Here is a 17,952-nt window from a genome sequence, read left to right as displayed (position 1 = left end):
CCGTCCTCTAAGGGACCAACATTTACTTTAGTCACCTTTTTCCTTTTTATATTCTTATAGAAACTCTTGCTATTTGTTTTTTTATTTTGTGCTAGTTTACTTTCATAGTCTATCTTCCCTTTCTTAATCATTTTTTTAGTCGTTCTTTGCTGGCTTTTAAAAGCTTCCCAATCTTCTGTCCTTCCACTAGGTTTGGCCACTTTGTATGCCCTTGTTTTTAATTGGATACCACCCTTTATTTATTTAGTTAGCCACGAATGGCTATCTTTTCTCTCACACCCTTTCCACCTCACTGAAATATATTTTTCTTGAGAGCTGTGAAATATCTCCTTAAATGTACACCACTGTTCATCAACCATCCTACATTTTAATCTATTTTCCCAGTCCATATTTAAGTGTCCAAATGAAACTACGAATAATACCACTCAAGTAGAATTTCTGCTTGATTAATATGAAGTGTATATGCTATCCTGCTAGGGACATGCTCCTTAACTAAATATGAGAACTTGGGTGTCAGTTGGCAAGAGCCAAATCAAGTGTGTATAGCAGTTTCAACAGCGTTCAACCAAGTAAGACTATGCAAATTACTGACAGAGCACCAGTAAACTTGTAGCATGTCAAGCTAGGGCCATGCTACCTAGGCCATTGTCTTGTGGGGTTATGTGAAACTGAACAGAAACAAACTAGCTCCCATTGATAGATCTACTCATCTAGGTCACATCAATGAGACAGGCTGACTGGTGAATTATTTACTGCTCCTCATTCCCTTGGATCTCTCTCCAGCAGAAAAAGGATGATTGCTCATGTATCATGCTGACTGAAATATGGGCCCGGAATTTCTGGGCCTATGACCGTGTGCGTGGCTATATGTGCCCCACAAGTTCCGGGTTTCTGCATGCACTGCGCATACATGAAAACTGGGAACTTGTGATCTGTCAAGTTTCAGCTTGACAGATCCTCCACATCACTGGGAATGGACATTCGCTGGCGGAGAGTACTGCCCAGTGAATGCCCATGAAAATCATACACATGGTAAAAGGGGACAGAGGGCCTTCTTTTACCAGGATAATAGTTTAAATAAATATTAAAATATGTTTAAGAAAATTATTTAAACATTAAAAAGCTTTAAAATTAGTTATAGGTTAGTTTTAGCCCCTTTAAAATGTTAACAATTATTTTTCAAAAAATTAAATGTTTATTTTAAATAATTTAATTGTATTTTAATTAATTTTGAACAGTTAATGATTTATTTTTATTTAAGTTGTGTGAAATTTGTGTTTTTAGGTGATTCCTGTTCGACTTGATGGGGATTCTGTATGTAAATGGAATCCCCATATGCATAAGGGGGAATCTCCCTTTCTGTTGGTTGGCCTGGCCCACCTAATCCCAGAGGTGCTTGCGAACCACGGCGTCCCTGGGATACATGGGCCTTTAAGCATGTGTACACGCAGAGGCCCAGGAGCTTAAGTCTACAAACCTCTGGGACCATCAGCTAGGTTTGTCTTTTTCTTGCCGTTTGGAGGCATTCGCCCGCAGGAAGCCTCTGCCAACAAATTCAGGCCCGTGGAATTTGCTCTGGTATGTTTACTATGGCTATTTTTCTCTCTCGGGAGATTAATAAATTAGGGTAGAGTCATGCAAATTATAAATTGTCTGCTGAAAAGGGCATTAATAAACTCTCTGCTTTTCTTGCCCTGAACCCTTGTTAATCATATTGAGCTCTGGTTAAATAGCTGCAGGGACTCAGGATAAATTCTTGCACTGCTGTTTTCAACCAGCATCATGTGTTTTGAGTAATTATCATATGAGGTAATTGTTACTGTCTTTAAAGAATTTATGCTTTCTTCCAAACTCTGGTAACATTTATTGATTTGCCTTATGACTGTAGCTCAGTCACTCACTCATCTCTAGTTTTTTAATGTTTTTGTCCAAGTGAAACCTTTACTTTCTACCATCCTGGTCTCTCCCCGGGTATGATCCCCAACTTCACTCTCTCAGGTTTAAGGGGTACAAACTTGAGTGAATGTAGCACACAACTGGTTTAGCCATCAATGCCAGATCTGGCTGGACCACGTCAAGCCCTATCGGGAATCACTCTCCTTTGTTATAACCAATTGCTGTACTCCCAAGATTATCCCAGCTTCTTTTCTCCATGGCCAACTGTCTCCTTTAACCCCTGTCCCTGCCCCCTCCCTCCACTGTCCAACAATAGGTACGAGGAGCTCATGAATCTCTAGTCACTAAAATTGAGACCATCCATTCTGCTGCTTTGTCCCAATTCCTCAGCCACACACACACACACACACACACACACAATTCTGTATTGCTCCGACTCTGGCTTCATGTGCATCCCATCCACCTTTGCTTTCTGGAAAGACAGAACATTTATCTAAGATGTGAAGAATGTCACAAAAGGGCATTGCAGTCAACAAATCACCTTTTGAAGTGTAGTCACTGTAGGCCAACCCAGCAGTCAAATCTGCACATAATACTGTCCCACAAGCAGCAATGAAGTGAATTAGCAGTTAATTTTTTTTTGGTGATGTTGATTGAGAGATAAATGTTGGCCAGAACACCAGAGCTTCCCTGCTCATTCATGAATAGCAACAAATCTTTTATGCTCACCTGTGAAGGCAGATGTATTCTGCATTTCATCTACTCTGTTTATTTGTTTACAAAATTGATGTAACAATCTTTCATTTTGGAGATAATGTCCAGTTTGTCAAACTCTGTAAATGGAACAAATTGTTTTATTAGTATCTTTAAATGATACCTAGTACTTCAACTAACACTTTATAATGATTGTATACGTGAGTGATTCAGCAAGCAGTAACTTGCCCAGCAAAGGCTGTTGTTCATAAAGTGTGACTTTCCTAAGGGATTTAAGAACCAGAAAGGTGTAAAATAACTTGTTTAGCCAGTTCATTTCCTGCAAAATCTACTTTGAGCATTAAATCCAGAAAATTTGCCCATCAACAGTCCTGGGACCTCACTGTTTTATTCAGTGGAAAAGCTACACATAATGATAATTCTAACTTGCTGCAAAATTGTTATTTATACTTCACCTGCACTGATCTCCTTAAGCCCCCAACAGTCCCTGACCAGGAGATGAATGAGACAGTATATGATCTCATGTAAAATGAAGCAGTAACTCCACTGAAAAATAAGTCCTCCCTTTACAATCTATATTAACGATTTGGAAGAAGGGACCGAGTCAGAGTGTAACGTAGCCAGGTTTGTTGATGAAGCAAAGATGGGAGAAAAAGCAATGTGTGAGGGGGACACAAAAAACCTGCAAAAGGACATAGACAGGCTAAGTGAGTGGGAAAAAATTTGGCCGATGTATGGGCCCAAGTTTACCCAGGAATTACTCCATTTTTTTTTGAGTAACTAGAGTTTTTTGGAGTATCTTAAAAATCGCAATTCTGCCCATTTAATTTGCTCCAGTGTAAGTGAGTTAGTTAGGTTTTTTTTAAGTAGTTTTTTTTTCAAAAGGGGCGTTACCAGCCACTTATGCCTGTTTTGGCCATTTAAGCAAGTTTAGACAGCTAACAGTTACTTCAAACTAACTTAGGCCAGCATATGTGGCCACTTGTGGCCGCACAGATAAACCTTGCAGTGAGCTAAGAAATCAGCGCAGGTAGCCAGAGATAGGAGGGGAGAAGGGGGGGGGGGGGGTGGGAAGAAGGGAAGTAAGATGACCTTGCAAAGCACTAAACACCTTCACAACAACATTAAAAAGAAGCATTAGTACATTTAAAGCACCAAGCACTAAACAAAGCACAAAAATAAGCATTCAAAAACACATACAAAATACAAGGAAGCTGAGAGAACCTGCAGCTAGCACCAAGACTTACAAAGCACTAAACAACTGGATTAAAAATGGATTGGTAAACTAGCAAATAGATTATAGCAAGTCCTGTAAATAAGAGTTTCAGCCAAACTATTTTACAGAATTCCTTTTGAAAGCAGATGAAGAGTAAACTTGAATATAAATCAAACAAGGATTTAGGACCACAGAATCAATCAATACATTTAAAAAAAATAAATAAATAAACAAATAAAAAATAGAAGTCCTACCTTCAGCAAAGCTTTACTGCAGAAAAGCACTAGCAGCTGGGTACTGTTGCACAGAGTCTATAGCAAGTTCTGCACACTCTGGCCACCGATGAGGAAGCCCATTTGGCCAGGGCTAGGGGGCATCGTGCTTCGGGCTCCTCCCACACAGCCTGCAGAACACACGCAGAGATTCTGGGGGCGAAGAGTTACTGCACATGCACATACACTCTAGCGCACACGTGCAGAGGTCCCAGCACTGTTTTCAGCGGCGGGACCTGGCTCCGCCCCCCCCCCCCACTGCTTGTGCTGCGCCACGCCAAGGCCTACGATGTTCCAAGGAGCAGGGAAAATACCAAGGTACGTTTTCGCCGCCGCATTTCGTGTGCAAAGTCGGCGCGCCTCAGGTAGGTGCGCCGTTTTAACCGGAGGGGCAAACTTGGGGCCCTTTATATGGGAAAATATGAGGTTATCCCAAGAGAAAGTTATTATTTAAATCGAGAAAAATTGCAAAAGTGCTGCAGTACAGCGGGACCTGGGTGTCCTGGTGCACAAAACACAAAATGTTAGTATGCAGGTACAGCAAGTGATCAGGAAGGCCAATGGTATCTTGGCCTTTATTGCAAAGGGGATGGAGTATAAAAGCAGGGAAGCCTTGCTACAGTTGTACAGGGTGAAGCCACTGCTTGCATTTTTGGTTTCCATATGTAAGAAAGGATATACTTGCTTTGGCGGCAGTTCAGAGAAGGTTCACTAGGTTGATTCCGGAGATGAGGGGGTTGACTTATGAGGAAAGGTTGAGTAGGTTGGGCCTCTACTCATTGGAATTCAGAAGAATGAGAGGTGATCTTCTCGAAACATATAATATTATGAGGGGGCTTGACAAGATGGTTGCAGAGAGGATGTTTCCACTGATAGGGGAGACTAGAACTAGGGGCCATAATCTTAGAATAAGGAGCCGCCCATTTAAAACTGAGATGAGGAGGAAATTCTTCTTTGAGGGTTGTAAATCTGTGGAATTTGCTGCCTCCGAGAGCAGTGGAAGCTGGGTCATTGAATAAATTTAAGATGGAGATAGACAATTTCTTTACCGACCAAGGAATAAGGAGTTATGGGGAGTGGGTCTGAGTCCATGATCGGATCAGCCATGATCCTGTTAAATGGTGGAGCAGGCTTGAGGGGCCGTATGGCCTACTCCTGCTCTTATTTCTTATGTTCTTGTGTTCTTATGTACCAGTGTTTTCTTTATCCAGTACATGCTCTAAATATATGTGTATCTCCTTTCTAAAGGTGCTGTGGTTGGTGCTGTAGAGGAAGGGATTTCAAACCTCGTACAGTGTGGCTTGGACATCCAGAGAAGCGAGAACAGAAATACCCTCGAAATGTTATCAATAATCAGAAATACAACTTCTTCACTTTTCTTCCTGGGGTAGGTGCTTGATGAATCTCATTAACTATATGAATTGTGGACTGTAATCATTGAAAGTGTTCAAAGGCCCACCTAAAGAAGCATGTGTATTGTTTTCTTTGAGTTTGATTTGTTTACCCATGTGCTTGTTTTGGATTGCGTGTGTACACATGCATGTGTGCAAGCGTGTACATATGTCTATTATTCTGCTGATAATTTGTATGCATCAGGCAATTCAGCTCATGCAAAATCTACTTTGGCTAAATGAGCCTACTCCAATTTTCTAGGAGCTCCTAGTTTTATTCAGAAGAAAAGACTATTGAATGTTTTTCCTAATTTGGTGTAAAAATAACTAATTTTGTTACATTTCCCACACCCTTCTTTGGATCTCCATAAGTCCCACTACATTCCCTGGCCAAGAGGGCTAATGAGCGACCTGTTTCCAGGCTTCTACCAGTGCATCACCTTCAGTTAGTCATTGACAGGTGGATGAAAGGACCTTCAGATGACTTGTATGCTTCCTTCACCTGTTGAGAAGCGCAAAGATATCCAAAGGCAGTGATAAGATTGAGAGCCTCTGGTGGATACCATCTTTGTCCTATCAGCTTGCAGCACAGTATGCTGGAGCCCAATACTTTGTTTTTCTTCCTTCACTGAAACGAGCAAAATAAACTTTCTGGATCAGGATAAGGCTGCATAAAATAAACTGAATATTACTTTATTTGATTGGTGTGTTACTCTTTAGAAAGGATCTACTACAACTGGCTTTCTCATCTTATTTTCGACCCATTCCAACCTGGATGGCATTCTGGGTTGTGGGCTTTCACCCTTCATCTAGGTTTCTCAAAGACAAAAGGATCTAACTCATTTGTGGACAGTGTCAAATCTATTATTTAATAGTGGATATGGACAGGTTGCATTGTCAGATAGCAGCTGTTGGCTTGATGGGCCCCAATGGCAGGGTTTTTTATTATCAAAGTGCTAAAATCATTTGCATTCACACATAGACTGGATTTTCAGCTGGACATTTCCAAAGGTCAGTGTTTTAGCTGGAGGTTCCCCAGGGTCAAACACTGACTGTTGGAAAGATGTGACAGCAGAGTCTGTGGCTTGTGCAATTTTCCCACAGCTCTCTTGTTCCATTCACCTTTTGAGTGGATTATTGAGACAAGCTCAGAACCTTTAACGTGTATAAGGAACAGTCATTGGGTGATTCCGAAATGCATTCATTCATTTTAACGGATTCTCCTGTGGGATTTTTTGTTTCATAATTTCAATGGGAGATCTCATTTTCAGGTGTTTCTCCTGAGGCTCCTGTTGTTTGGAGGTAACATGTCTGCAGATCCATTCGTAAAGAATGAAGGAGTTGCTAATACATTTTTTAAAAAAAACCTTAGTTGGAACATATTTATATCCCAACATATAATTTATAATAGTGCCCACTTCATGTAATTTAAAGATGCATTGACTTAAAATCCAACTTTTTCTCTATGCATTATCGGAAATGTTTCACATTGGGTTTTTTTCTGGTTACACCTTTGTGAAGCCCCTTGGGATATTTTTCTACATTGCAATGATATAGCACCTGTAATTTGTTGTTTTTGAATGCAGCAATACAGCACATGTTGGTCTATATTGGAACAGACAGTTTAAAAAAAATTGTGTTGCATTTTCAACAGTGGCTTGCCTCAATAGAACACAAAACTGGAAATTTGAGGAGAGTTGGCACATTCACCTTTGTTTTTCCACAGTTACCCTGACCTTTTAATCTAGCTGAAGCTCATTTATATCCTGAATGTTGAATTAGTCCTTTTTGCTTTTCTTCGTTCACTGTCTGTCTCTTGTTTGCATTTTGCTTTATTTCATTTTTAGTTCAGCTCCTATCTCAACCTGTTTATTTTGATATCTTCTTTCACTGGATATCTTGCTATGTCATCAACCTCTTATACAACTGGAGCTGGCATTGCCTAATATAGTGGTATAAAATTGCCTGTTAGGGCATATCCGAACTGGCCGTGATAATAAGGTCCACTTAGAAGTCACAACACAGAAACAGCCCATACAGCCCAACCAGTCTGTGTCGGTGTTCACCCTTCATGCGAGCAAATAGTCCTAATTCTATTGACCCACCCCATTTCCAAATCCCTTCAACCCCCTTTCTTCATTCACCTCCCCAATCTAATTTTGAACATTGACATAGTTTCTGCCTCTACCACGAACCCTGAAAGTGAATTCCACATCCTCACACCTCCTGCATAAAGATGTTGCTACAGATCTCTGTTCTAAATCTCTTATATTTAGTCTTGTACCTATGGCCCTTTTTTTTCTAGATCATAAAATTGGCTCTGGATCCATCTCCTGATCTCTGTCCCTGCTGGTCTGAAGATGTGATAGAGCTTGGGTGTCCACTCCACAACCTGCTGACATTCAGGGCTGAAAATCTTAACTCTCAAAAATAGATGGGTTGGTTTCGGGTCAGAGGTTAAAATTATTTTTTTTTTAAATCTGAAACAAGAGCCCAACCCGCCTACTTCTGGTTTTAACAGAGGCGGGATGAGGGGTGGACAACCAATACGTGTGTGGGAAGTGGGTCGGCCATTTAAATATAATAATAATAAGGCTTCATTTTAAGTCACTATTTTTAACTCGTGGGCTGGATCTGTCTGCTCTCCCTCCCCCGACCACCATCTGTTTCCTCACCCCCCCCCCCGCAACCCCCCATGTGATCGGGACGCCACCGTTACACCTACCTGATCTCCTCCTCTGCTTCGACCTTGTGAAGCAGGATTCCCACCCGAAAGGCCTCAGTCAGGCAGGCTGCCTGTGGGTAGGAACCCAACAGGAAAAATTGTAAAGGAGCCCTGTCGTTTAAAAACTGCAGGACATTCGGGAAACCTGTTTTTCCAGGTTTCCTGACTTTACAACAGTCTCCCCCAGCATGGAACTCTCCTCCGAGCTAAAATCCAGGCCTCTGTGTCGCTATCCGCCTGTGTAAAATGAATAACTTGAGTGTGTGCTGGAGTATGGTTCCATAAGTTATCAGTCAATGAGCCAAGACCATCAAGGGAGGAGAGGAGAAAATTGACAGAAGAAAAAAAATCTTCATGTTTCAAACTAATGTGAAGTAAAAATTGGAAAATCAATTAATTAAAATTTTTACAAATAACCAGAAAAAAATTGGAAATTGAATTTCTTTTTATACATACAATACACATGGATAGTGGCTTATGTAAAATAAACCTCTTGTGTTGCCTCCATAACCGATATGTACCTGCACAGTGTCAATATGCAAACCACCAGTTCCTGATATGTGTTCTTTATAAACATATGTTCAGAAAAATGTAATTCCTGGCTGTAATGTAGCCCTACAGTTCAGAGGGTAATTCTAGGCTGGTGCAGCTGCACTCTCATGATTTCGAGCACCATTTCCCTAGTTTGTGCTGGTTTTACCCGTGCAATTTGTCTGAAATTGCCAAACCAGTCTAACCGATCAAGAAATTTTAAGCGCAAGTTATGTCGAGTGTAAATCTGGTTTAAAAAAACATTGCGTTGGGAGCCAACCTCGCCCACAGACTGCATTAATGAGCATGGTGACTTTCCGTTGTTTGGGACCGTTCGATAAAGCTCTTCAAATTAAGCTTGTGTTTTTAGGTGCAAAGGCACGTTATAAAAGAATATTTAACTTACTAAGAAACTGACTAGTGTACGCCAATGAAAACTAGTAAATGGTTCTGTATAGTTTTTTAAAGTTATTTTCAGTGATTTTAAAATCGGGTTACTCACAGGTGGACCAGCCACCCTGTTCAGCTGTATTAATAAAACTGCACCAAGTTACTACTCTTAAATATATCAATGAATATTTTTTAATGCAAGGAAGAAAAGCCCCCAATTGCGTTGTATTACACTGCCCGATTGCGCTGGTTCATGGAAGATTTTATGATTGTGATTATGCAAAAGAGTTTGGCGGAAACTTGAATCATAACTTTACTTTGAAAACAAATGCAATTTCAAGCGCAATTTGTGCTTAGTTTTCCAATTGCACCCAAAGCAGAAACTCTACTCCTCATCGTATTCTTGTTCACTCCATCCAGGGTATAGTGTCTTACCGTTTCAATACTCGCTCAAAGTGTTATTATTAATGAAGGATTGTTTTGGGGGAGGTGGGGGCCCAGGGAGTTGCAGAGAATTTCTCAAACCAATTACTTTAAAACAATTTTGTAAATGTTCATTGTTTGAAATCAACCTGCCGTCTTCAATATTTCAAGTTGGGTTTTCACTTAGAATTTAATGCATTCTTTCTCTCTTTCAGGTTCTATTTAACCAGTTTAAGTATTTCTTTAATCTGTACTTCCTGCTGTTGGCGTGTTCCCAGTTTGTACCAGATTTGCGACTTGGTGCCCTGTACACATACTGGGCTCCTTTGGTAAGTCTTCACTTCATTATAATGGTCCGAAGGTCGAAGTAGCAGTTGTTTGAGGCTAAATATTGTCCCCAGTGAATACTGTAGATACACGAGCCTAATTTTAACCCTAGTGCTTGAAAAGAATGAGGCACGTGGGTGGTTCAAACTACGACACCGTGCTACTTGCGTATTCATTCGCGCCACGTGCTTTTTTAACAGTCACAGTTTGGACAACATAATACCCCTGTCCAGGCAGGTTGGGCTGTCGATTGAGATGCAAAAGTCAGGGTCTGATGACATAGTATCCATTGCACCCGAGGAAGTTAGCGTTGGAAGGCCATAGGGCCAGAAGAAGCCTAGATAAGTAATATTGTTTCGTTTATGAAGGTTTCCTTGTTGGCCAGGAGTGGCAGGACTGTTTCTTCAGGCTCCACAAGGAAGGAATTTTAGGCCTCCCCTGCCCTGGGCTTCTCTTCCCCTTCCCACAACAGTGGCTGGCTCAGACCAAGTCCCCCATCCCCTGCTAAGCACTAACCTTATGCCAAGGTGCGTTTCCACACGCTGAATGTGGGTCATTATCATGACTGTGTATAATGCCCTTCTATTAACTACAATGTGAGTTCCTGCTTTCGAGGGTTAATCCATTCAGTATTTATCGTGCATGTATCAAATGGTTAGGATGCACTTTTACCAGAACAGCTGGACTCTGGAGTTTTGTTGGGCTGGTTTGTTTGCCAAATACATCTTATTAGTTGACATTAACTTTATGGAGAGGAGGCTCTGCACAATTAGCAGTGGAACAATCAGTTGGCTGATCTTGTTGTTAGTACAGCCATATGGATATGCTTTCTGCCGAGCTGTTTCTCAGTGTCTTAGATTTTTCAAACTCTCTTTGTCATACTTTTTCAAAACATTTTCTAAAAATATAGACATAAATTGCAAAAGTGCTAGTTTATCCTACAGAGTTCCAATTGTTTCCTAGCCAAAGGTCCAGTTCTGTCTCTGCACAACAAAATGGCATTTAGGTTTCTGAGTGGATTTTTTAAACAGATGCTTGGCACTTTACCAGACCAAAGACTTCATTCTATAATTACTGTAGCAATTTAGTGTATGATTGTGTGGTTTAATTTTTGTAACACCAGTCTTGCATCAGCTTTACGCAAGTCCTTTGCAATGATTACAGATGCAGATAGGGCCAGGTTTCGAAAGAGTCCTGTTTTAGGTATGACTGAAAGTGACTAGATTGGCTAGTTTAACTCTCTAAATAGCTTGAAGTCCTGTTGTGGAAATGTCATGAGCCTTCACTCTTGGAACAGACTGTATGCAAACAGCTGCATGCAATGTGCTGAGGCAAATTCATGTAGTAACAGACATTCAACCTGTTGGGGGGAGTCTTTAAACAAAGCCTTTATTTAAAATCTATTATGGCACATGCTCAAGATAATGTGATGCCTTGTGTTCCCCATATTGATATTCAAAGTTCGAGGCTGCTGGAGTTGGCCCGATGGCACTGCTTTGTGTGGTTCCGAGTCCTGCTGATCCATGTGCAACCCCAAGTACATGCTGAGTTAGCTGATCTCCAGTGGAGCCGCACAATTGACCTTAAGGTCCTGAGGTTAGGGACCAGACAAAGTCAGTGGTAGGCTGCTGATTGCATTTCAGTGACCACCGGTGGAACATTTCCATGTTCCCGCACATGTGTGTATGGATGTCTGCTGATCAATGAGGTTGGTTGTGACACCTCTATAGTTCAATATCCTGCTGATGCTAACTGTTGGCTCACACGTGAATAATGGCCACTTGCCTGAGATATAGATGGGTTGCCAGCCCCCATGAAAGTGTGTTCCAACAAAGAGTCGGTTCCTTCAGGAGAGTAGAGAAGGTAACAAGGTTTGAAATCTATGCTGAACCCACCGTCAGAAGTTTACGTTATAACTTTTACCTATGGAGATAATTTCCTCAGAAGATTATCTGATTTGTTACCTAAGCTACAGTTTAATATTTTTTCAAAGCAATTCTAGTTCCTGGGAAGGAATGTAATTAGCTTACTTAGAGCTGCATTGTTGATTTTTGATTGGTAGATATATGTTTTTTGAAGATGGTCAGCCGCTTGCATTTTTCCTTCTCCCTCCTTTCGTGCTCTCGTCCCAATTTGTTAACTTCATCAGGAGAATTAACGGAGCAGAATTAAAAACCATAGGTGCAATGATATAACCACTCACGTTTGAACAATTCCCTTTCTCCCTCCCCCACCCAAAACGAAAGAGTTAAAGTAACAAATGTAGCTCCCCAGTGCCTCAGTTGGTAACAGTGGTGAGTAGTTGAGTTGCAGCACTTGGGAACAAAGTTTTAATATTGACAAGCCAGTGCTGGTGATGAGGGAAGATGGTTCGTTTTCTGACAGGAAAAGGTGAAGTATTTATTTTACATGAAAGGAACCAGAAACCTCCTGAATCTCCAGAAAATACAATTCATATATAATACAACCAGAGACTGTTTGAGGACAATGCCATCATATAGCTTTGGCAGTGCAGTATAAGGAGATTTCAGGAAGTGCAGAGATGATATTTTGAATAGAGTCAATGATCTACTATCAATCACTTCTAGGCTGCTGGTATTTCCTGCCTGCCCTCGGCCAGTGTTTTGGCGGAACTGATGGGAGAGATAGGAAACGGGGCGGGGAAACTTTCCACAGTGGGCATACTGAAATGATGAAAGTTCATCACCGGGCATATTTTCTATCTTTTGCACCATGCTGGATGCTTAGGAAGTCTGTTCCTCCCTGACGTCCGGCATTGCTATGGGCAGCAGAGGGGCAATTTAAATGACCCAAAAGCCTGTAGCGCTTTGTGCGCTTACCTGCCAACAATTTTAAAGTGCATCTTCCACTGGCAAAAGAACGCTGTGTCCTCTCCAGACTGGCACCCTGGCTAAAATTGGAGAACCTGCCATAATTATGCTAATGACCCTGAGGCCAGAAAATCATGTGGAATCAGGCATTCATCTTTGTGGTGGGTGGATGTTCTGCTGACGATATGCCCCAACTCTGTAAAAGCAGAATATCGGAGCCCTAATCATTTGTTTTGGTTTTCACTAAAATATCGGCGGAGGATGTAGATGTGTGTTTTTAAAAATGTGTTTAGCTACACCTGCACTATTATAAAGAATTTTAATGAAAGGGTGGAGCAGTGTGCTGGAGGCAGGCAAACTCACTAGTGTGCAAATTCCGCAGAGTTAACTTATTTGTTTCCTTGTTCGCATAGCTCTAGTAGTCTCCCTGAGCCAGTTAACTAACCCTTTTGTTGTTTCAAACTACATTTGTATTTCCTTGCTGTTTCTGTTCAGTTACAGTGGCACTAGCTGCTGTTCTCCAGCTGAGAGGGCAAATAGTCAAGGCTGCTGATAGTCATGTGGGTATTCTCTGGCTGGTTGATGAATGTGAGATGGGGCAGACTGGTATTTTAAGTGTCTCCATCCCTGAGAATCTGTGTTCCATCCACTAGCTGAGAATTGACGGAACATGATCAGTCAGGGTTGGAATAGAGTTAAGTAGTTCAGGGCAGGATTGAAATTTGTGTGTGCCATTCTGGATTAGAATCCAACTCTCCAATGGAGGCCCATATGAGGAGCAATGCAGTGAACACACCCACACAACACAGTGTAGAGCTCAGCTCTTTATCTCTTGATTCCTACCAGGCACAGAAGCACAATTTACATATAAAGCTCAGAGTTCAATGTTGTACATGTGCAGCATTGCAGCATACAGCCATTGATCTGTATCTGCACCAGGAAAAGTGGAATTTTTAATATATTTTTTCCCCTCCATCTTTCTCTCCTGGAGGTGCTGCTTCATGTGGGGCAGATGGGTCCTTATGGTCATTATTCATGTTTAAGCTCAGAGAATTGAGTACTGTTAGACAATTCATCTGGAAAAAGAATATCACAGCCAAACTCGATCCTGTCTTAACACATTTACCTTATGCAGTAGGATTTCTGGTTGGTTTTCTTATCCATACTTTAGGGACACTGAAGACAAATGTAGTGTGTCTATCACAGGAGCATATAGATACAGATGAGGATGGCTATTTGCCGCATCTTCGTTTAGCAACCAAGATCGGTCTTTCAGTCCCTTCATCACAGCATCCAACTGCTTCAGTGAATTCAAGTTTCCCCTTCCTTTTTAGCTCAGCAAAATCAAGGATGCTGACAGAAAATTCATGCTCTTTTGTTTACAACATTTTTGGGAGTTTTCTATTCCTCTTCCAATTTCCTTTCATTATCTGCCCTCCCTTTCTCTCTAGCTGCTGCTGGTTGTTACTGAGGTACAATTTCAGTGTTGTCAGCAACCCTTCAGTACTGTTTCCAAGCGCTCATTTTTTGCATGAGCCTAAATGGTGAGAATTGGCAGGTTATTCAACTATGGAAGCATCACAGCTGAGTCTGACCAGTTTCCACCCAATTTCGACATCTGCGCAGAGGCCATTCGATAGTAAGCAGGAATGAGAAACCTGGCAGGATGTTTCTTTCCTCCCTCCCTGGCCTCAGTTGCTGCGGCCAATTATAACACTAACTACTGCTCCAGCTGAGATCAGTATCGGTCAGGAATTGAACCTGGGATCGTCTAGTCTGCATGGGTACTGGCCATCAGAAGAGTTTCAAAACAGTTTTTCAAAAGAGACTTTGGCTTCTGAACACCAAAATACTCCAATAAGGGCTATATAGTTCATTACAGTGGAGCTCTGTGCTTGGGTCAGGTACGGTATAGATGTGTTTAGTTTGCACTGATAAATTATGATGCATCTGCCCTCAAAATACAGCTGTCCATCCTCTACTGCTATTGCAAGGCTGCTGGACGTTGCTGTTTCGATCTTATGTTGGCATGAGGCAATCACTATAGCGTGTACCTCATTTCAATTTATTAAATGCTCTGCTCTTTTGGGCTGTATTTTAGTGAGAACAGAGTATGATAATCAAATGGTTTATCAGTCCTAAAAGTATTGACTTTCATTTTATTTTTGGCTTGCAGGGTTTTGTCTTGGCAGTGACGGTCATCCGCGAGGCAGCGGAGGAGCTCAGATGTTATGTCCGAGACAAAGAAGTGAACTCCCAGATCTACAGCAAGCTCACAGCCAGAGGTCAGTACCTAAGGCCCTGCTCCTGCTTCTTGTATCCTGTTGCCAGCTGCTAAAACAGTAGGATTTAACTAAATTGAACAACATTTAAAATCAAAGGATCTGCTCTGGGAGAGCATATGTTCTGTTTCTGCAGTGCTATACAGGCGTTGTGACAGAACCCCCATTTGGAGCACTCCTGGAGATTTATGATGCATTTGTCATTTGCATAGCAAAAGTGGTTTGGTTTTTAAAAAAACTGCTATTAAATCCAGACTTAGTTTAGGTTTATTGCTTTAAATCTCCTTTTAATGGAAGATTTTGAAGTGAATGTGGAATCTTCTATCCCCAGCCCCTATATATTGTGAAGTGATTTTTATGCCTTTTGCCCTCAACACTGAGCGGAACAGAAGCCTATAGTGTATAGGAAACAGTTATTTTAAAAACGGAATTAAATATAGAGTAAAATATTTGAAATATTACCAGTAGCACAGAACTGATGCACTGTAAACAATGGGTCAATATGTAAAGTAGCACAGATACAGTTTCACTGAATTAATTACTGTATTAGTAATTTTGTTGTGAACCTCACGGTAGGAGTTGGAGACTCGAGAGTTTCTGTTCTTGTTTTTTATAAAATTGTCTGTTCATTCTCTGATTGAATTCCCGCCTTTTTGTAACCTATAAAAAGGATTGTGTGTGTGGATTGAGGAGACCTGCAGAGATGTTTAAGAGTTTGAACAAATGAGCAAACACATGGAAAGATATACAGTGCTGACAGGGCTCAGAGCTGACCTCATTTTTTACGAGATCGCTGCTGTGTTTAACCCTGACTGATGGCCATAACAGTGCCATGAAATCTCAATGTTGTGGAACTAATCCAATCTGAAATGGGGTGCAAGGTTGGGTTAGCGCACTGAGCACAATCTGTTTTTACTAATTTGCACCGTTCTTGGAAAGTATATTTCTATTTCTGCCTTCTTAAAGGGGTTTGAAACTGATTCCTCGTAAGATTAGGCCAATTTCCCACCAAATCATTATTATAGAACTAAAATGTTGTTCTCTGAATACCTGACAAGAGTGATGATGTACTCAAATCATACTTCTAAAAGTACAGTTTTTATCTATTAATCTTTGGGAAAATCTTTTGAGGTGGCTGGTTCAACACATTTGCTGAACATCCCCATTGCTCAGTGCAAGTATTTATACTAGCTTGGGGGGAGGGGAAAGTGGTGAGTAAAACATCCTGGATCTTAGTCAACAACAGTGGCCGTTACTTGAATCTGTGGTAACAGGGGTAATATTAACTTGTATAATGGGCAATATCAGATCGGCTGCCCGTTACACATCTCTCCCATTTTTTGCTTCCATTAAAGTCAATGGAAACAAAAATCAGGAAAGCTGTATAATGGGAGGCCCATTCTACACTGTCGCCTAAAGTTAGGATTAACCCCAAGGACTCCTTTAGGATTGCTCAGTTTGTAATTCATTGTGGAACTGAGCCACACCAGAAAGGTTCCAGCTCTGGCTCTCGTCTATGCTGAGTTAGCTTATTGCCGCTGGATGACAATGGAGGTGCTACAATTGACCTTGGCACTCCTTGGATATGAAGGAGAAAAAGTCATCAGATTTCCTGCTCAGTCTTACTGCCCAGTGACTCTTGTTGGGAAGTGTGCATGTATGGATATTGAGTGAAGACAGGATTGTACCTCGATGTGATGCCCTCTATAATCAAATAGCTGTGACACCCTCCTTGGGCAAATAGCCGAGTGACACTCCCCGTCTATGCTCACACATGAAGAATGGGCACTTGGTGAGATAATAACCAAGGAATCGTGCACCAGGAGTTGGTGCCTTGAGAAAAGTGGACATTTGGAGAAAAATACTTCACTTGTGGAGATCATAGAGTCATAGAATGGTTACAGCATGGAAGGAGGCCATTCAGCCCATCGGGCCTGTACTGACTCTCCGCTAATGGTACTCCCCTGTCCTTTCCCTGTAGCACTACACATTTTTTCCTTCAGACACTTATCCAACTCCCTTTTGAGTCTGCCTCCACCACCCTTTCAGGCAGTGCATTCCAGATCTTGACCACTCGCTGCGTAAAAAGGTTTTGTCTTGTGTTGCCTTTGGTTCTTTTGCCAATCACCTTAAATCTGTGTCCTCTGGTTCTCAACCCTTCTGTCAATGGGAACAGTTTCTCTCTATTTACACTTCCAGAACCCTCATGATTTTGAACACCTCTATCAAATCTCTTCTCAATCTTCTCTGCGCCAAGGAGAACAATCCAGCTTCTCCAGTCTATCAACACAACTGAAGTCCCTCATTCCATGAATCATTCTCTTAAATCTTTTCTGCACCTTCTCTAAGGTCTTCACATCTTTCCTAAAGTGTGGTGTTCAGAATTGGACACAATAATTCAGTTGGGGCCAAACCAGAGTTTTATACAGGTTTGTCATAATTTCCACATTTTTGGTACCTCTATTTATGAAGCCCAGGATCCCATAAACCTTTTTAACTGCTTTCTCAACCTGCCCTGCCACCTTCAATGATTTGTGCATACATACCCCCAGGTTTCTCTGTTTGTGCACTCCCTTTAGGGTTGTACCATTTACTTTATATGTCCTCTTCTCATTCTTTCTGCCAAAATGCATCACCACACTTTTCTGCATTAAATTTCATCTGCCACATGTCCGCCCATTTCACCAGCCTGTCTGTTTCCCTGAAGTCTATCACTCTCCTCCTGACTGTTCACTGTACTTCCAAGTTTTGTGTCATCTGCAGAATTTGAAATTGTGCCCTGTACACCCACATCCAAGTAATTAATGTATGTCAAGAAAAGCAGTGGTCCTAGAATCTTCCCTTGGGAAACACCACTTTATACCTTCCTCCAGCCTGAAAAACAACCGTTCACCACTACTGTCACGTAGCCAATTTCATATGCAGGCTGCCACTGTCCCTTTTATTGCATGGAC

The 17,952-nt window shown here is 41.4% G+C and overlaps 1 protein-coding gene across 2 annotated transcripts in view; it reads left to right on the top strand.

Moving 5' to 3' along the window:
- The window catches only part of LOC139277503 (probable phospholipid-transporting ATPase IIA), a 174,355-nt gene that overhangs the window by 22,220 nt on the left and 134,183 nt on the right, over nucleotides 1-17,952 (top strand). For both annotated transcript variants that reach the window (XM_070896037.1, XM_070896036.1), the window contains exons 2-4: nucleotides 5,347-5,485; nucleotides 9,774-9,887; nucleotides 14,893-15,001. In XM_070896037.1, the coding sequence (XP_070752138.1) occupies nucleotides 5,347-5,485; nucleotides 9,774-9,887; nucleotides 14,893-15,001 (362 nt within the window). The remainder of the gene's footprint in view (nucleotides 1-5,346; nucleotides 5,486-9,773; nucleotides 9,888-14,892; nucleotides 15,002-17,952) is intronic.

This window comes from Pristiophorus japonicus, chromosome 12 (genome assembly GCF_044704955.1).
Source record: "Pristiophorus japonicus isolate sPriJap1 chromosome 12, sPriJap1.hap1, whole genome shotgun sequence".
NCBI classification, from domain to species: domain Eukaryota; kingdom Metazoa; phylum Chordata; class Chondrichthyes; family Pristiophoridae; genus Pristiophorus; species Pristiophorus japonicus.
This window is presented reverse-complemented; position numbering and strand designations above follow the sequence as displayed.